A 21,783-nucleotide genomic window follows, 5' to 3' on the forward strand; every position below is an offset into this window, starting at 1 on the left:
GTTTTACTTTCGAGATGTCTAATTGGGCATGCGTACCAGGTGTCAATAATTGTATTTTTAATATCACTTAAAGAATTCTGACCCATGTGCTAGATCAACACTCAACTGCACTCAAACCGCCGGCTGTACCCTTGATACGAACAATGCAACCACGTGCTTCTGTGATGCAGGATTTATTTTTAACTATATATCACATCAATGCCAAGGTAAGAATATTTCGTATAATCTGAAGCAAATGCAGTGTATGTATTTTCCATAATGATTATATCATATATTGTAGTTAAAAACTATTGTGTATTTGTTTCCAGATGTCAACGAATGCTCTCAACATATTTGTGCACAAGACTGCACGAACACGATCGGCAGTTTTCAGTGCAGCTGCATTGCGGGTTACCAGCTAATAAACAAGGTATCATGTGAACGTAAGTATACGCACCCTTTCTTTAAAGCGTAATGGCATAATTATGTTTCAGAAATTAGATTTTATGCTGCCAAAATTACAAAACGAAGCTAGAGTATAGACAGAACTGAAGGATTCTCTGAACTTGAAATATTTATTTACCAGAACGAATAATTTCAATGCACAAAGACGTGTACAGGTTTTTCCATCATAACCACGTAGGAACAAGCACTATATAATTATAAATAGAATATAAGAATAGTGTGCATTAAGAGAGATGCAAATCCAAATAACCACTTAAATATATTTGATATCGTCGATCTTTAAAGTATGTGAGGTGCCAAACTGGGGTTTGAACTGTTCACAAACTTGCGACTGTACCGGACGAGGTGCCGAGAGATGCGATCCTGTCAGAGGCTGCGTCTGTTCCAATGGATGGGCAGGAAGTTCATGTGACGATGACGTCGACGAATGCAAGGAGCATCCTGAAGTCTGCGAAGATGCTAGGAAGTCCTGTTCTAACAACATTGGCTCGTACAGATGTGATTGTTTGAAAGGATACGTTAAAGATGCTGTAGGAAATTGCCGAGGTTTGGTATAATTTATTAAAAGTAATTACAAATTAAATGTGTTATTTTCTTACGAGTTATATCTGTTTAACCAGCAAATAAGTAAATGTTTAAAGCAATTTAATATCACTATTTAAGATAATTTTCGTTCTTAATAAAGGCATTAGTAATAAGCAATTAGACATACATACTCGAACGTGCATCTGCATATAATAACATGTTTTAATAATCTTCACAAGACAGACGCAGGCGGAGTAATAAAATCAAACTGAAAATCACGAACAAAATCGCGATTATTTATAAAGGTTTAACGCTGGACATATCTCAAATGCTTAAGTGTGTTCGTATTCTAATTGCCAAGCCCCTGTTTCAGATATAGATGAGTGCTCTGATCCACTGTTGAACGAGTGTAGTCAGACGTGTTTGAATGCTGAAGGCAGCTACACTTGCGGATGTAAACACGGCTACACAGAAGTCAATTCGACACATTGTACAGGTATATTGATTATTTGATTATTACAAAGCTTGATCTTTTGTGGCCGGAAATACATGGTCAATACGGAATATACTGGTTTCTTGTAATGAGGTCGATGAATATTTCCGCTATACCATGTCAACCCATTACTAGTCATCTATATTAAACACTAAACAGTGGAAAGTGTCAGACACAAGATCCTTGGTCTTCACAGTGACTGTTCGTTTTCATCCGTTTCTTTTATAATTTTTTGACAATAGGATACCATTCTGGGTAACTTTGCAAATGAGGTGTTACTGTCAAACGCATTTTCTTCTTCTTCTACAAAAAAGAAATGTTGTTGTGGTTTTTTTGTAAATACTTGAATAAAGATGAAGCTTTGTTGTACGTTTTACAAGTACCGTATAATTTACAGTCACGAAAGATTTATAATTACGGATGTGTATTGCAGACATTAATGAGTGCGATCTAAACTTGGCGGACTGTGAACAGATGTGCGAAAACCATCCAGGATATTACAACTGTTACTGCTATTTCGGATACAGGCTCAACGACGACAGGAATACATGTAGTAAAGGTATGATGTGTCCATAAATGGCATCTTACAAAGGCGTTTTAAATACATATACATAAAGTATGTTTTTGTGACACACTGAAAATGTCTCAACCTGTTTTTTTGTCATATTATATATATGAGCTTTGACTGGTAATTTTTTAAAGAATGTTTTATGGCTTTTATAATTAACATGACATCGTAACAAAATTCCTATGTATGTGCCGTGGTTAAGTCTTTAACGTTTTTTTTATATATTATACTTAAAATGAAATATGATTCAGTGAAGGATTTTTGCAAGGAACTTAACAATCTAACATGCGCCGGCTATTGTGAGGTACGAAACAAAACAGCATCATGTCAGTGTCAACAAGGATTTGAACTTGCCCCTGATAAACAAAATTGTGCAGGTATAATTATTTGGTTGAAGTCCTTTTGAAATTCAATACAAATGCATCGCCTGTTCTATGCTCTCAAAGTAAGGAAAATTTGATGTAGCAATAATTTAACCCATACGGCATAATGCGCTGCAATGCTTAATTGCTTTATCAGGTGTCTAGCGTTAATTATTGTCGAACTCTTAAAAGTGGTTTAACCAAGTTCAATCATATGTTTACAATATAATGTTTCAAATGTTTCATATGCTTAATAACAAACAAACATATGTTCATGCACGTTTATCAAACAGATGTCGATGAATGTGAAGATGGCAATAAATGTTCAACAGGAGCCAACTGTATGAACACTGTCGGCTCATTTGTGTGTGAATGTCCTGTCGGTATGAAGCTGCAAAATAACAAAAGAACATGTAAAGGTGCGTTATATTCGTATTGCAGCATTACAGTAAACAATGTATAATTGGAAACATTGAATTATTTAAAGTCATCGAATTTATTTTTATTATTTTCATAAGCTTTTAAAAGTAAACGGTTTACATTCAAATCTCCTTTTAGAACATGTTTTATTGAGCAAATATAAGTCGTAGCTACCCAATGCACCGACTATGTTTAAATTATATAGGATTTTTTATTTTTATTTTTAAGAATGTGACAATTATCACTACGGCAAAGATTGTTCACTTACGTGTTCGTGTATCAACGGTGTGTGTAATAGTACTGTAGGTAAGTATTTTTTTAAATTGCTATCAATATTTCAAAAACTGCACACGTTTTACTATTGGTATATAGAAAATAATACCGTATATAGGTATTTGACCTTGATAAAACTGACAGGACTGTACATTTCATATACTGTGCTACAATATCATTACAACTTCTACTAAAACAACCATTACCTTTGGATACCAATTCTTTTAATAGCAGTACTACTACTACTACTACTACTACTACTACTACTACTACTACTACTACTACTACTACTACTACTACTACTACTACTACTACTACTACTACTACTACTACTACGACTACTACTACTACGACTACTACTACTACTACTACTTCTACTACTACTACTACTACTACTACTACTACTACTACTACTACTACTACTACTACTACTACTGCTACTACTACTACTACTACTACTACTACTACTTCAACTACTACTACTACTACTACTTCTACTACTACTACTACCACAACTACTACTAGTACTACTAGTACTATTACTACTACAACAGCTACTACTACTACTACAACTACTACTACTCCTTGTACTACTACTACTACTACTACTACTACTACTTCTACTACTACTACTACTACTACTTCTACTACTTCTACTACTTCTACTACTACTACTACTACTACTACAACTACTACTACTACTACCACTACTACTACTACTACTACTACTACTACCACTACTACTTCTACTACTACTACTACTACTACTACTACTACTACTACTACCTCTGCTGCTGCTGCTACTACTACTACCACTTCCACTACTACTACTACTACTACTACTACTTCTACTACTACTACTACTACTACTACTACTACTACTACTACTACTACTACTTCTACTTCTACTACTACTACTTCTTCTTCTACTACTACTACTAAAACTAATACAACTACTACTACTACTACTACTACTACTACTACTACTACTACTACTACTACTACTACTACTACTACTACTACTACTACTACTACTACTATTACTACTACTTCTTCTTCTTCTTCTTCTTCTATTACTAGTTCTATTTCTACTAAAACTAACACTTCTTCTGTTGTGTTATTCAGGCTGCGTGTGTGGTCCGGGCTGGACAGGGATAAGTTGCGACGTTGACGTCGACGAATGCAGAAATAACCAGGTGTTCTGCAATGAGACTAATACCCACTGTTTGAACACGCCGGGCAGCGCCTCGTGTGTCTGCCAAGAGGGCTACACGAAAAACATAGCATCGGGAAAGTGCGAAGGTTGGAACATTGCATTCTTTTATTTTGGACTTGTATCACATTCATATGTTTATTCATCATATAAAAAATAACGCTGTCAAGAGGGCTACAAGAAAATCCTGTCGTCAGAAATCTGCGATGTTTGGGACTTAGCATCGTTCAATTTCCCTTTTATATTATTTTATTACATAAATTTAATGTATTTTGTCAAATAAGCATTTAATGTGTATAATCAGTCATTTTCGTATGATTGTTTATAAATGATGCTCGAGCGATGCTTTAAGTTATTAAGTACATATTCCCTGTAAAAGTAAACTAAAAACATCTCTGCCTTTGACTTATAAACATTCTTTCTATTAACTCGACCGACCCATATTTTTTAATGCCGACCCTATATTTTGCTTGGTATTCTAGGCTGAGATTTTGAAAATGATTGCTAAATTAACGTTTACATATAAATAAAGACATAACACTTAAAGATTTAGAAGATTTCTGTTGTTGAACCTCCGTAACAAGGTAAAGTAAACAAAAAAGTTAAGACAACCGACTCACCGCATTTGTTGAGTAGGTAATGGACACAATCAACTGGTTTGTTTGTTCTAAATTAAAGTAGACACATTTAACAATGACAGTTGGACAACGTCGTATTCGTGTTATTTACAAAAAAGGTTTACAACACAATATATTATTTCATTTTGTAATGAATGAATGTCTTAACGCTATTAAAACGATTCAGATATGAACGAATGCCAGACTTCTTTCATGAACACGTGTGATCAAGATTGCATCAACACACCCGGAAGTTATCTTTGTAGTTGCAGAGAAGGTTTTGTTTTCAAAAATGGAAAATGTAACGGTATGTGGTTTTAGATAATAAAAAATGTATATGTCTTCGTATTATATATTGTATACGTATGAACATTAAAACGTAATACTTGGAGATTCGATATATACATTTTAAACGACTTTGTATGTATGTAATGAGTTGAAAAACGTTTCTTTTTAAAGATATACTTGTGTTTAAAAAATGCATGTAAAATCGTGTACAATCGTGTTAAATTAGCACATAGACACATAAAAAATGTTTTAGTAATATATGGTATTGCATTAATATGATTATTTATGTATACAAAATTCAAATAGTACTAATATTTATCTTAGATATTAACGAATGCCTAGGCGGGAACGAATGTCAACAACAATGTGTTAACACTATTGGTAGCTACAGATGCTCTTGTGAATCGGGATTCGTTCTTGAACTTACCGACCGAAAGTCTTGCATTGGTAAGTGTGATATTAAGTGTTTTTTTTTCATATTATAGAATTATAGAACTCGCTAGACGTTGGAATATGATGGTATTTAGAGACAGACTGTTTGTGTTATGTGAAAAGAATTATTATAGCTATACAACAAGTGAATTTCAAATTCAAATTATTGTTTTTCTCTGTTTGTTAGCTGAGACAAAGTGTACGTTAAATCAAGCTGCTAACTGCTCTGGTAATGCTACTTGTTCTGTTTCCAACGACGAGGTTATATGTGTTTGTCCTAATGGATACAACGGGACTTATTGTACAGGTAACACTTATCGGATATTAAAAGACATATATGAATGAACTTCATTCGTGCTATTTTTTAAATTAAATTCTAATGAAAGGGGTCGTTGCACAGATTTTGGTATGTATTGAAGTTTGTCATTAAATGCTTTATATTGATAAATGTAAACATTGGATCTAAAAAGCTCGAGTAAAAAGTCAAGAATACAATTAAGAAAACGAAAAAAATAACCCTCAACAGGGCTCGAACCACTGACCCCTGGAATCATGGAGTAAAAATCTACCCATTTAGACCACTCGGCCATCCGTGATAATACAATGAGTGATGTATTTTATACTTTATATAAGCAAATATCTAAGTTTCACAAGATATAACGACAAAACAGACCTCTCCAAATTATTCAAGTGTTTCGCGTTGCAACGCTTTATAATTTTCAGGTTTTTAAATCTTCAAAAGATCGATGTATATAATGGCTATTTTAGAGCATAGTAAATGTTAAGTATTACCGTTTCCTCACATATATCATACCTAAAACGCAAATTAACGATTCTGAAACAACAAATGCAGATTTACTGAAAAATAAGTTATTCTTAAACATTACATTAAAAGTTGTTTTTTTGTTTTGCAGTATCCGACAATAGGCATTTAAATGATACCTTTATGCATGTTATATACCATATGAGTTTATTTATTGAGTTTAAGCTGACTATTTTTTGTCATGTTTATTTTGAAAAATGTACACAAAAAAACTTTGGCACGAACCTATTAATAAAATATGTTTTCTTTTACGAAAGCCTTCATAAAGTTATTACAATTAATACTTATATATGTAAGGTGATTTTTGTAGACATCGACGAGTGTGAAAATGGTAAGGAAACATGTGACCAAAATTGTAACAATACCATAGGTGGATACAATTGCGAGTGTCAAGTTGGATATTTCCTGGAAAACGATAATGCCACGTGCACAGGTAACTATTAATTAGTGTGTATCGGCGTCCCGTATAATGGCTATAAAGAATCTATAGGACAAAACGTATTAACTATGAAGTTGTGTAAATACGTATATGAAATTTATATATTGTATTTATTTTCAAAAGCAAGAATACTGAATTAATTTGTTCATTATAAGCTCATATATATATTGTCGAATAGAATGTCGTTTTTTCAACCGTAAGATCACAATATTGCATTACATTGCACACGATATTCAAAATTAAAGAATATTTCTTTTTCAGAGTGCATGAACTGGACATACGGTGAGATGTGTTCCAGAGAATGTAAATGCAATTTGACCAATACTGAGACTTGCAATCCAACAAACGGAAATTGTACGTGTTTTAAAGGTTGGCATGGTGGACTGTGCAACGATGACGTCAACGAATGTACGTCCACTCCAAACGAGTGTCCCACCAATTCCCAATGTATAAACTTATCAGGCAGTTTTACATGCGAATGTGACGCTGGACATCTCAAGAACAGCTCTGGTCTGTGTCAAGGTAGGTAAAATGACGTTTTATTTACGGCGTAGTTTGAAGCGAGGATATATTTGTAATAGTTAAAACCAAATAATAAAGTCAAAACTTTTGCCGATTTTTGTTTTTGTCAGCGAACAGATTATTAAATGTCTTTAATGTAGAAAAATCAATAACGTTTACATACTCATCAAAAACCTCCAGAGCCCGTATTCATCATCTCATACCTAGCAACACATTCTTAGCCGGTAGAGACTATACTTTAAATGAAGAAAACAACGTTCATAGTTTTATATACCAGTCATACATAAATTGCTTCAAATAAAAAAAATGTTTAGTTAAAGGGAGTTGTTAAAGATGTGTTCTACTTAAATAACAGTACAGTTTTAAAAAATTATGTTGTACTTTTAGACTTTAGTCTAAGAATTAGTTAGTTATTTCTGGACGGATCAGAATCATCTCTTAATTCTACATTAGATATGCTTCATGAATTTTCATTATACTCTGGACTTAACATAAACTATGAAAAAACTAATTTAATTTGGATAGGCTCTATGAAATATAGTACTAGATCAATAAAAACTAAATACAAACTGACATGGGGAGCTACTACCTTTAAGGTTCTTGGAATAATGTTTGATATTAATTTAGACAAAATGGTAATGACAAATTTTGAAAACAAAATCGAAAGTATTAAAAGATCAATAAGTCATTGGAATCGCAGAAATATTACTCCTCTAGGAAAGATAACCATTGTTAAATCATTATTTCTACCTTTACTTATTCATCTATTTGTATCACTACCAACTCCAAGCGTAGACACTATGAAAACAATAAATCAATACTTTTATGACTTCATTTGGGCAGGACCGAGCAAAATTAAAAAAACAGTAATTGTTAAAGATTATAATGAAGGTGGATTAAATATGATAGATATATGTTCTTTTGAAAATTACATGAAAATAACATGGCTTAAAAGAATAGTGTCAGGAGAAGGAAATTGTTATGCACTGGCTAAATCGTTAATAGATTTTAAAATATTATTCAATACTGGTAAAATGTATGCCGAAAAAATATGTTTACACTTGAGAAATAAATTTTGGCTTGATGTTTTGAAAAACTATATATTGTATATTGAAAAGCTGCCAATATTAAATTGTGATGATATTTTAGATATGCCTCTTTTTTATAATCATAATTTTAAAATTAGCAATAGCTTTATCTATATTAAATGTCTATATGAAAGAGGCATTCGGTTTGTGAGAGACATAATGATAGAAAGAAACTGCTTCATTTCCAAAGAATCTTTGGATACACAACTTGGAACAAATGTAAACTTCCTATTGTACCAAGGATTAATAAACGTAATAAAGAAATACATTGACAAATTTGAAGACCTGCCAAATTTTGACAAAAACACTAAAGGACCCATATTACCAACTTACATAAAAAAAATATTAACCAGTCCGAAAGAAGAGAAACATATTTATAAAACATTAATTCAAAACAATGACATTCCAGCTTGTAACACTAAATGGAACTCAGAATTTTTAAATATTGATTGGAAAAAAGTGCATGGACTTGTTTTCAATCTAACTAAGGAAACATATATCAGATGGCTCCAGTACAGAATAATCCACAGAATATTGGGAACAAAATCCCTAATGTTCAAAATGAAAATTGTTACAAATAATCTATGTACATTCTGTAATTTGGAAGTTGAAAATATAATTCACTTGTTCTGGAACTGTCCATATACCCAAGAAATTATTAAATTTGTTGTTGATATTGTTCGTAGAAGTAGACCAAGCATACATATTCCCATTACATGTCAGGATCTAGTACTTGGAATTATTAATCCAAAAATGAATGATTTAAATATAGTTTGCCTAGAGCTTAAACAGTATATCTTTCATTGTCAAAGAAAAAACAGAATCCCCTCAAAGTACGGACTTGTAAACAGAATGAAACAAACTTTTGAAATTTACACAAGCACAATTAAATCAGATGAAGAATTAAAAATATGGTCCCTTGTGAAAATATTTACTGACATCACATATAATGACATAACTAACCATAACACATAATTCAACTAATACATAGGAATTTGTTTTGTTGTTCTTGTAAACTCTGCATTATCAGCTTGCGTATATAATGCAATTCAACACCCATACTAATTTTTTTTTTTTCTAATGTGCAATTTTTTATGTTAAATGATATGTACATACTTATATTCAACACTAATTTAGTTTGTATTGAACAAACTAGTGTATGTTGTTGTTGTTACATACTTGTACTATAACTCAATTATAATTGTATATGAATGTATGTTTGAATTTAATTACCAAATTGCTATACATGAACTACTTTGTTATATGAAATTCATAATGTATGTAATATTCTACGGAGTGAATAAAATTTTGCAGGTAAAAAAAAAAAAAAAAAAAAAAAAAAAAAAAAAAAAAAAAAAAAAAAAAAAAAAAAAGAATTAGTTAGTGCATATGGGCCCTGGTCTAGCAGTCGACCACGACGTATTAAACAAAATGGGCGTTTCGCGTACTTCATTTGCGTCGTAGACCATTTGTGTGTTTTAACAAATAACCAAATTTCAATTACTTATCCGTTTTAAAAATGTACTCGTATAATTATTTTAATTATATGTTTTTTTATTTACATAAGAAAGTGTGTGTGATAAATGATATTTCTTTTCAAGCGTGTCCTCAAGGTCGTTTTGGCAAAGGCTGTACAAGCACCTGTTTGTGTGATATGGCACATACATCCGTGTGCAATCCAGTAAACGGAAGCTGTACGTGTGACGCAGGATGGACTGGCCCCGAATGTAAAACAGATGTCGACGAGTGTGTGTCAGCTAATGGCTTCAAATGTCCTGCAAACTCGACATGCGTCGATGCTATTGGTAGTTACAAGTGTGATTGTGACCCGGGTTTCAAAATGAGCAGCAAAGGCGATAGCTGTACAGGTAACGATTGTAGTTAAATTTATGTGTCAATTTTGCTTTTACATATTGTGTTTGCTTTTGTGAATAATCCAATCCAGAAATTTCAGAAACACGCCAAACACTTTAACGGACGATTATAATTTATCTGTTCAAAACGATCTTTTTAAACCCGCATTATTTTGCATCGACTGTTCTAAGACGGTGACCCAACTTTAAACGGGACAGATTAAAAGACGTATACATTTGAAATTATTATTTCCAGCCAATACAAAACATGAACATTCAAAAGTAGTTTCCTAAGATCCCGTTTAGCAACTTTAAAAATCCAGGTTAACTTTTGTCGGCGGATGTCAACATCTATACATTCACCGACACGTGAATTAAAGGACAAACAAACAGATAATTTTCTTAACCCGTTTAATTATTGTCGAACGACAAACGAAAACACTAATAGTATCCTGTTCAAAATATGTATGGCTAGTAAAAGTATTGAAATTATTCTTCACAAATCCAGCTTTAACCATTAAAGGGCTATTTACTTTACAACTCCATTTCAAACTAAAGAGTTCAGTATCAACCAATAAGTCTCGGTATATCACTCTTTCTGTAAAGACCTCGATGAAGGCAAATAGATTAGAGTCGTATGTTGTAACATTTCATAGGCTTTTGATAGAGAATGGCACGCCGGACTAATTCGCAAGCTACAACTAAGTGGTATCTCGGGCAATGTTTCATCTTTGTTACAAGATTATCTTGATGCATGAAGACGGTGTGTTGTAATTTCCGTTTGATAATCTGACTCATTGCCAATCAATGCTGGTGTCCCTCAAGGGTCCATATTAGGGCCTCGCCTTTTTCTTATATACTCAAATTACATTGTGCGAGATATTCACTGCCCGGTGCGCCTGTTTGCAAACGATACTGCGCGTCATATAACCGTGGACAATCTGGTTGATGCAGCTACTCAACTATGATCTTGAAAAACTCCATTCCTTGGCCGAGTGTTGGTTATTTTCAATCCATCTAAAAGCCATAGAATTCTCTAGAAAAATCGACCGCCCGATTCACCCTCTCTGTTCCTCAACGACTTCAAAATCAATGAGGTTTTGTCTAATAAGCATACAGACCTAAACTTGTTTAACTCTTGAGCTTAGCATGGCAGAGAATCAATCTAATGACAATTTTTAAATTCATCCTCGATACAAAGTCCCTACTTAACGTATAAACGACATTTATTAGACCAATTCATGAATACGCTGATGTAGTTTGGGAAATTTTAACTAGACAGGATGGCTAAGAACTTGAAAAGATTCAGCAGGAAGCACCACGGATATTTAGGGTGGAACATGTCAAGCATCAGTGCAAAATTTTTATAGTGAAACGTGTTTTGAGCCATAAAACATAGGAAAACTTAACATATACTAACTTTCTTCTCAAGATGTATAATTCCCGATTATCCTCGTATATGTTTGCACTGATCCCCTCTTGCGTGGATGAAATAATAGCATAACCATTTCGTTATTCCGACAGTGTACGCAGCATTCCATGTAAATCACAGCTTTGAGCACGATCATTCTTACCATCAACTATAAACCTATGGAACGCCCTACCGGAACCTGTTAGATCTGCTCCTTCTAGCTGTACCTTTAAAGCGACCTAAACAAAGCCCAAAAAAATCCCAATGCACTACTACGATAGTGAGGGAACGCTTAATATTCATCACGCACGTTTGCGAATGTATTGTAGCAATTTAAATGATCATGAGTACGCAAAAACATATTGGATAGCCTATATTGCCAATGCGGGGCGATTAGAGAAACATATCACCTTTTCTAAATGTGTTCAATTTATAATGAAAACAAGAGCAATCCTGTTAGACAATCTGTCCAGTTTCGAACCAATAACTGTGCAACTTCTTCTCTTTGGTGTCAGAGACGAATCATACGAAGAAAATTATCTGGTATTCAAACATGTTAAGTCTTTCATCCGAGATGGTCATATACTTTAACACTACCTCATCTCATGAAAACACCTTATCCTGCTAACGATACCCCGCCTCGCAACTGTTGCTTTTCTTATCGCAACTTTCTAAAGTTGCGAAAACTCTGCCAATTTAATCTCTTTCTTATTAGATAGAGCATATAACACATTAATATTTCTGATGTATATAAACGTAGTATCTATAGTTTTTAATATGCTATATAATTCCTTCATTCTTTTACTGTATATTTATATATACTTATATGCTTCACTATTTTTTGTTTTGACACTGTGTACATTGCAGTAACATGCTTTTTTGTTAACACCTTATCAGCAGCAGTTCCAAATGACAGAAGAGAGAAGCTTTGAGCTTTTTTCTCAACAATTTCAATGCAGTCCTAATGTTAAGCATATTTTGTCCGAAGTAGCATGTATGTTTGTTTTGTATTATATTGCTAACATGTATTCTACAAAATGCTTAATACATATTTATTAAACCAAACTATCTGAAATTGATATGTTTTCAGAGTGTTCAAACAACACTTACGGAATGAAATGTTTCAATACGTGCGCATGCGTTAAGGAGCACACACTTTCCCACACCCAGTCATGTGACACTATCAATGGAACATGCAAGTGCACTGGGAACTGGACGGGGAATACTTGCCAAATCGATGTAGACGAGTGCCAAGAAGATGTGTGTAAGGATCAAAACGCCGTATGTGTCAACACTGATGGTTCTTATGCTTGCTACTGCAAGAAAGGCTTTGTAAAAGACGATGTTACCAAAACGTGTTCGAATGTTGCGACTGGTATAACACTTATGTATTATTATTAAGTTTTAATGTGTATTATAAGAACATTAACAAGGACTTTGCAATTGGTACAAACGCGTATGTACAAGACAGTGTGCAAAAGCCGATATCAGTTTGTTGATCTTAACAACAATGCTATGGTTTGTGAAGGGTCCGTTAAAATGATTACGCGTTTCACAATTTGGTAGTTCCAGGAAAGAAAATAGACCTGCAGGTCACACTGACAATTGAAGATCGGAGTGTAAATCTTACATCAGACAGGGATTTTGCAGTGGTTGCTCAAAAAGTTACATTATCGGTATGTACTGACGGCATGTGCTTTATATTTAGTTAATTACGATTCCATATCATGGAAAACGCAATAAATTAAAAACGACCTTCGTTTAAATTTCATTAAATGGTGCATAATGGTCTGATAACAAGGTAATTATAGAAGTTCAAGTACGTGTTTTCTAAAAAAAGGGATGACGACTTGTGACTGTGTTTTTTACGAGCGTATATAAAAAAGCTTGTTATTTAGCCATACAGTTTAAACATCTAGGTTCGATATTTTCTATCTTAACGTCAAAGCCTTTAAGGACAACTATATCCGGAATTTAACATCATGCGATGTGTCTGTCAAAGAATATAAGGCTATGAACATGTTCAGTATTTGATCATCAAACGTTAAGGTTAACATTAATTTTTGTTTTGTATTTTGAGACGATATTATAAAGTATCAAAATTCTGGTTCCATAGATTATTTATTTTTAATAATTGTGTAAACGTTTTAACAAACACGATGTTTTTTTACTGATTACACATGAAATGTTGGTTTATTTTGTACTACACTCGTTTCATTGCAGCTAAGAATCTACCTGATGCGGTTTATTACTAATTTCAAAATTGTCATAAACGATCTACGGTATGTTGCTTAATATGCGATTGTTTCATGTTTGTACGTTTTTTATACTGGAATGCAATCATTGAAAATCATGGATATCAAATCATACTTTGAATATTGTTTTAAATATTATATTCTTATGCTGCTCTTTGTTATCGATTTTACAGGAACGGAAGCATAGTTGTAGATTTCACGCTTGTCTACGACACTGCTGATGGGGTTACAAAAGTACTTGTCGATCTTGCAAATGGAACAAACTTCACGTATGACAGAATGCCCGTTAAAGTCATTTCAGGTGGGTGAATATTTGTGCTCAACAAAATCAGCCACTGCAAACTGAATCAGTCAATATGCTAAATATAATGTTGTTTAGTTCATTTTAAGCAATCCAGCTAAATGCCGCAGTATATAACCGAATGAGGTTCACGGGGGTGAAACTTTTTATGTTAGAACTTAGAACACGAAGTAGTCTATTAAACACTCGACATTATCTTAAATTCAAAAACTGGTTTCGACTACTTATCACTATTATTTTAATTTTCATGAGCAGAACAACTTTCTAACGCGACCGTGCTTTGTGGATTGTACGAGAAGATTAGAGGTCCCTGTGAATACGGGACGGCGTGTAACGTCACAGGCGGTGTGCCTTCGTGCGTAGCGAACATTGTGCCAACGGGTACGTATAACTTTTATTTTTACTCCAACCTTTTGTATCATCCAATATTTTGAAATAAATGATAAAAATAAATTTGAACAATGACAGCAGGTATAACACTTGCATTAGTAAAAAGCATTTCAAAACAATACATTGTCGTTGTTACGTTACACACTTATTGTTTGATATTACTTTTTTTTAATAATGACTGATAACCTTAAACCTTCGTTATTAAATATCGATTGATTGATTGTTATGTTAAAGCTTGGAATAATTATAATATGTTCTACTATTTAACCAAATAATTTCATGTTAAGTTTTAGATATGTATAGAATTGTTTTCATTGTAACACTGTCTCAGAACATAATTATAGTGAGCGTATTAACATTGATGTCAGCACATGTGTACCTAATTGCATAGGTGAAGTCATTCAGTTTTTAGAAGATAGTATGTATAACACAAAGTTTATAACTAACAATTGAATATGGTTGTCAATAAATTCGTTCTCAAAAATTGTGATACCAAATAAATGTTTTGGTTTAACGTGGAATTTAAATATTTTTAATTAGGAAACATCAAGAGCATAATAATAATGTAACCGTTATTGCCTTGTAATCAATGAAGATGAACGTTGGTGTTTCTTTATAGTATATCATCCCATAAAATTCTTGTTTTCTGTCTGTAATTAAGTGCCACGCTGATTGTTGTTTCTGTTATAAGCAGTATTACATACTTTAACTATGTCGTCCTTTATCTTTCAGACAAAATTTATATTATAATTGCTGCTTCTCTGACAAACAATAAATCAAACTTTAGATTATTGTTTTCTGTCTGTCAGGCAATTAACATCTTTTCGTTGGTGATTGTCTGAAGAACAATTTATCATATACAAAATATATTACTGATTATATTTCAGACAACCTTAAGCTGATCGTTGGTGTTTCTCTGACAAACCATACTTGTTGTAAAGTGACTGCAAGACAATGCCAAGATTTTCGATTGTGTTTCTATGACGAGCAATTTATCATATTAAAACTATGTTACCTATTATATTTCAGACAATGTCAAGCTGATCATAGGTGTTTCTGTGGCGGGAGGTCTGATTCTGGGTATAGGAATTTGTACATCGATATGTATTGTGATCAAAAGGAAAGCGAGGAACGCCGAAAAGCATAGCCAAAGGCGGGATAACCTCAATCGGTACAATAAGTAAAAGAACCTATTTATTGTTCAGTGTCTTTACATTATAAGTTATTAGAACTGCAATAAACCGTAATGAAAAATCGACTTGTTTCGTATATGACCGTAACTCCGCACATTATACAAGTGGGTGGGAAAAACTTGACAAGTTCAGTCAAAACTACTTTGCTCAGATATTGAAGGCAGGCATAAGCATGCTTTGATTTGTCTAAGCTTACTTTTTCGAACATGATTTAAGATATGCGCTGAAAAGCACGTTTAATGAAAATCATCGAATTGTGTATTTTGTATGGGTTAATAATTGGGTTTAATAAGTATCCTGTCAAAACAATAATAGTGTGATTGTATAGTCCGAGATTGACACGACTTTTTGTGTACTTGATATCAACACGCAGCACGAAGTGTCCGTTATTAGACACGAAAATAGACATGTTGCGTTCTTAATACACTGATATTAAAATATATAATAAAAAATGCATTCGTTCGGCAAAAATTAATCGAATTATTTTTATTATTGCAATATCCCTACCTCAAAACGATCTGTGATTTTGTTACAGTGTGCAAAGCTTTAAATAATGTGAACGTCTGAAAACACAACCAATTGATTATTGTTATTTATGCTGCTGTCAATAACTTGTTAAAAATGAAATGGTCAAATATCACGTTTTGTAGAAAACACTTATCAACTGCTAGATACTGCTGTGGGAATTATGCAAAATGCTTCAACACTATTTGCTCTACATTTAGATTCGATGGACAAGGTGGCCAGGTATTTTCGAGATCGCCATTCAAAGAAGTTCACCAAGGAAGTAAGTGTGTTTGTTTATAATGGTATGTGGTGGTTCACGTATATACCACAGGTTGTTAGTCTGTGGCTATGATATTTATTAGTGCAAACATCATTTTAAATGATAAAAAAATCATATTATAACGAAAAATTAACTTTTCTGGAAAAAAAATCACTATCATATATATATATAACAAGGTATTCAACTCTAAATCACCCGAAAACAAGGTGCATCGCTTTTAACAGCCATTACTTCATCAATTTTGCACGATCTCGGTCTTATTCGTCTGCGATGCATCCTGTTTTCGGGTGATTTCGAGTTGAATAACTTGATAGTGGAACAATTTTTTCTGTGGTATTTACCTACACTCTGGAACAGTGTAAAATAAAATAAGACATCGTGTTATGGATATCGTACAAAAACGTCAAGTAATTTCAAATTAATTATAATTGTGTACTTTATTGGTTATTGTGAGATATTGAACTGACAATCTTGTTTGTTTATTGCGATAAAATAATTAAAAAATATAAGTATGATTTAACAAGATAGTACTTATATAATATATATATATATATATATATATATATATATATATAAACTAATTACAAACAACTTTGCGCGTAAAACATGTGCAGATGTCCACAAAAACATATGACGTAATTTCGCAATTTTATTGATGACGTTGTAAATGTCATTAAGTCAGGTTTTCTTATATATATACGTTGAGAATATATAATTTTAAATTTTCAGATGAACCAGAGGCCCCAAAGTATAGAACATGGCGATCCATGGCGCTGTCTTTCAGGCAGGATGCCGTTAAGGTATAAGTAGGGAAAACATGTACTACACGATTCTAGTCTTGAGTTATTATACTCTATATTTAATTATTTTTATTTAATTTATTCATTTTTATTCTGTGAACGTTTTTTAAAAAGATACTAGATTATGTCGAATACCTTAAGTTGAAGGTTGTTTCAGATTCCGAGAATAGTCCCGGAAGAGAACCCAGGTACTACTGGGTGATGATATACAGAACAAAGGAAATAAATGCCAAGAAATTAAAAACTATTGAACAAGTTTTCTAGATTTGCTGTGAATTTCGACTCAACCAAATCAGGTTCAAAGTGTATATATACATAATTTTCATTTTGTTTTATTATATTTGAACTCTGAATCTGAAACCATTATTGTATATTGATTTTAATACTTGTCTAAGGACTATTATGAAATGTCACATGAAATTTTCATCGTTTGAAAAATATGCTTTGTATAGTTTAGTGTTAATATTTATTTGTTTTGTTAGCTGTTGTTGTTTTTTCAATTTATGCTTTGAATAATGTAACATGACGACTACTGTAGAACTACCAACAATATTTGTAAAATATTTAATAAAGATGGATATTATTAAAATACAAAAACTCATTTCACACGTTTGCTATTATTGATTGCCGTCACAGGGATTCTATTATGTATAATTGAAAAAAAGATATTATAACTTACTTATTCATTACATTGATTAACGAAGTGACCAGTACTTTATAATTTACAAAAATAAACAAAAATGCCATTTATATATACGCTATAAATTAAAATGGTCACTTCGTATTTGTATAGGATGTGGTTATCTTTTGTGAGAATGTTTTCTTCGATACGATGATGTATGAACTTTATTTGTTGTTAGGCGTCGTTTACTTTGTTTAATAAATAATACTAATAATAACGTGTTTCATATACAGGCGTAACTCATATTTCATGTAAATACACTGCAATATTAAATCTATATTTTTATTTAATAATAAACAAGATCATTTTTATAAATTACTGTTTTTATTGTTTGGATCTGGTTGTATATTTCTTTTTTTAATAAATCATATAATATTGTGTGTGTTGATTATTACATCCCACTACTACATCCAACGTATCGGTTGGAATGCAATCACTTCCCATTAATAAACAAGAGCTGCCTCCATCGGAAGACATATGCCCCCGAAAAACGCTTTTTCGAAACCTAAACCCAGATTTCAAACCTAAACGCGGACTCTAAGTTCAATGTCAAGTGGTCAAAATTTGTTTGCATATGGAAAGTCCTTGTCCATATACACATGTATACCAAATATGAAGGTTACATCTGAAGCGACATAGAAGTTATGAGCATTTTTCGAAACCTAAACGCAAAAATGTGACGGATGGACGGACAGTGCGATCACTATACGCCCACCTTCGGGGCATAAATCCCTGAAGCTGCTTATACGAGTACTGATGTCGCTGCCATATTTGACCGAATTAAGATTCACATGACAACCAGTAAAACAGCAATGGTCAAATAATCGGCTGAAATAGACTTATCACCGCGTTAAGATCCTAGATAGCAACCGATGTATCGAGAAAAATGTATGTGTTATGTAGCTATTATCTGTGTATATTCATACAATGCAATGTACTTAAAGCCGCTTAATTCAGCGGAGTTGTTTCATTGAATACTGAAGATGTGTGTCCCAACATAACGTGGTTAAATGGTAAATTACGATTTTATGTTCTCCAATGTAAGTCAAACACAATGAAATATATATTTATTTCCAGTTTACAATCAAAAAGTATAATCTGCAAAAGCTGTTATCATAAATTATCGTAACTTAATACCAGTTATGCCTTTACTTTGGAGGGTATTTTCAATAAGTACGAAATATATAAAGTAACAAGTACATATAACTGAGGACCTTATATTGACATTATAGTGTCAAACAAGTCAACCGTAAATGGACGTAAGACGTTGCGTTGACATCCGTCCAACTTTTGCGGCCCGACTGGTAGGTCACTGTTATGCAAGGTTCGAAGTAATCTGTGCACTTTCTAACATTATACCGGGTATTTTATGTGTATGTGATAGCAAATTTACAAACATAAACATAATTCATTAACGTGCGTATTAAAGATGTATTTTATATGTTGTTTAAATAGTTTGTTCACCCATTTCTATAAGTTGTTTATTTTGAACAGCGGGCGACAATTGACATGACGCCTGGACGATGATCGCGTCGCCTACTTAATCACGTGGCTTAGCGGGTAGCAAACCTACACAAGCTAACACCAAAATGGCTTCTTTGCCTTTAGACTGCATATAGATTTACTCGATATTCCTGATGATTTTTATGGACTTTTGGACACCATATAACACTTGTAAAAGTGGTTTGTGTCATGTAGTTTTTCTGCAAATGCAAAAATATACGTTTATAGAGAACATCAGCTATTTATAACGGGTTTTTCGGTACATGAAACACGCTCTCATACGCTTGCGCGCTTACCGAAATCGAACCTGATACTCTACCTGTAATGGTGGTATTAGCAATATATTAACACTTCTTCACCGGTATTTACCCATGTCATTTACAAAAATATTAACGAAACACCACCCCCCCCCCGTGTATTTGACACGAAATAGCGCTTTAAAACTGGGATTTCTGTGAAGTTAAACGTGCTTTCTGACACCGAGTGGGTACCAAAATCCCGCATGTTATTACGTATAAAAGTGATATTAATAATATTAAACATTTAATGGGATATTTATCGATCACTATAATTGAAATTGCAAGACAACACAATCAGTTGGGTCATAGTCTGATATAAAGTAGCGTTGTATGAAGGGGACTTCGGTAAAGCTACCAGTATCAGACGCTCGCGCAGGTACCGACTTCCCACAAGTTAACGCATTTATTGGTTATATCAGTAATTATAACTCTTATACAATGACATTAATCGATACGTTTTTATTTAGATAGAAACATAAAATCGTTTTCACATGTTTCTGACACACAAAAAACTCGATTTATAACGGGAATTTCGTTAAGTTACGCAAAGTGGGTATCAATATTCTCTATTATTCTACATGCACACGTGATATAATTCATACTTAATAATGCGTAGTTATTGCTTAGATGACATGTCCAGTTTTTGAAACAAATTAGTGTTCTATAAGAGTGTTATCGGTAATTCTTCACGTTGAAGCTTCCACTCGCTCTTGTCAAGACCGCATTTCCGCGTTGGAGATGGTATATATTTAATTAATGTAACTTATCTTTCTGGAGTTACATTAACCATATTTACACCGTTTTTGTCATACTTCAATCCCGTTTTTTTTTCAAACAAAATAAACGAAACTCGTTGAAAAAAAGAGAATTACCGGTAGGCATTCGATCTCCAAGTGTGGATTAAAAGCGTTCATTGGTGACACCACATGTGTAGATACCGTTATTAAGATAAGATATCACGTGTAACCTCTTAATAACATGTATAATGGCAATACAGTGCATTACTATCAGAGAAATAAAACACGGCATGAATTAGGCTTCATGCTGTTTTATTTCTCTTAAAGTAATGCAGATGAACATTGCTTCTATTAATCACCTAGTAACTGATAAAACTATTAAAAAACAAGAACTTTTATGTGATGATGAGATCGATAATATAAACTATTTAAATCTGCTAGTTTAGTCGATAAAAAGATATTGTTAATGTCTTTGACAGTGTTGGCGTTCAGTTGTTCGTGGGGGCGACCGCATGCATTTATACATCTCTTACACTTCTCAAGATCTCTTTTCGGCTTTGGAAACGATATATATTCAATGCCACCAACTAATCTTTCATTATATCGATTGTCCGAGTTACATAATCCCCATTGAAACCGTTTAAACATTTTTAATCTACGTTTTTAAAGAGGAAAACAAAAGAAACTCGTTGAAATAAAAGTGAACCTAGACATAGCTTGTCTAAGAAAATGGCGAACAGTTCGTTGTTAACTAACGCGCCCGATTAATCGATCGCTGATTTGTAGATCAATTCTTAGATAAGGATTTGATTGACAGGCGGCGACATGTCAATTATGTCATATGAACATGTGATTTTACGAAGTGTCATATTTACCCTTCATTTAAGGAAACGTTGATGTTCACATAATTTTTTTTTAAAATGATAGATGATGATTCGTTAGTTATGATCACAGATATTAACTAATATTGAGTAACCGCCTCATTCACCAAGCAGGTGTCGTGCACTGCTCTCACATACGTCCATGCAATCGGATCAAGTACAAGAATGTTGTCAAACTGGAAAA

At 33.0% G+C, this 21,783-nt stretch overlaps 1 protein-coding gene across 1 annotated transcript; it reads left to right on the forward strand.

Annotated features, from left to right (window-relative positions):
- The first annotated feature begins 71 nt into the window (after nt 1–71).
- LOC127873754 (fibrillin-1-like) lies at nt 72–18,437 on the forward strand. The gene is made up of 24 exons (XM_052417712.1): nt 72–206; nt 309–422; nt 730–990; nt 1,343–1,465; nt 1,896–2,021; nt 2,282–2,407; nt 2,686–2,811; nt 3,041–3,118; nt 4,211–4,387; nt 5,103–5,222; nt 5,528–5,650; nt 5,823–5,942; nt 6,769–6,891; nt 7,159–7,419; nt 10,109–10,375; nt 12,862–13,146; nt 13,338–13,447; nt 13,995–14,053; nt 14,200–14,327; nt 14,583–14,708; nt 15,747–15,888; nt 16,636–16,697; nt 17,427–17,497; nt 17,655–18,437. The coding sequence occupies exons 5-24, from the start codon at nt 1,937–1,939 to the stop codon at nt 17,697–17,699; spliced, it is 2,634 nt and encodes an 877-aa protein (XP_052273672.1). The 5' UTR covers nt 72–206; nt 309–422; nt 730–990; nt 1,343–1,465; nt 1,896–1,936; the 3' UTR covers nt 17,700–18,437.
- Nucleotides 18,438–21,783: the final 3,346 nt, after the last annotated feature.

The sequence above is a fragment of the Dreissena polymorpha genome, chromosome 3, assembly GCF_020536995.1.
Source record: "Dreissena polymorpha isolate Duluth1 chromosome 3, UMN_Dpol_1.0, whole genome shotgun sequence".
Lineage (NCBI taxonomy): Eukaryota > Metazoa > Mollusca > Bivalvia > Myida > Dreissenidae > Dreissena > Dreissena polymorpha.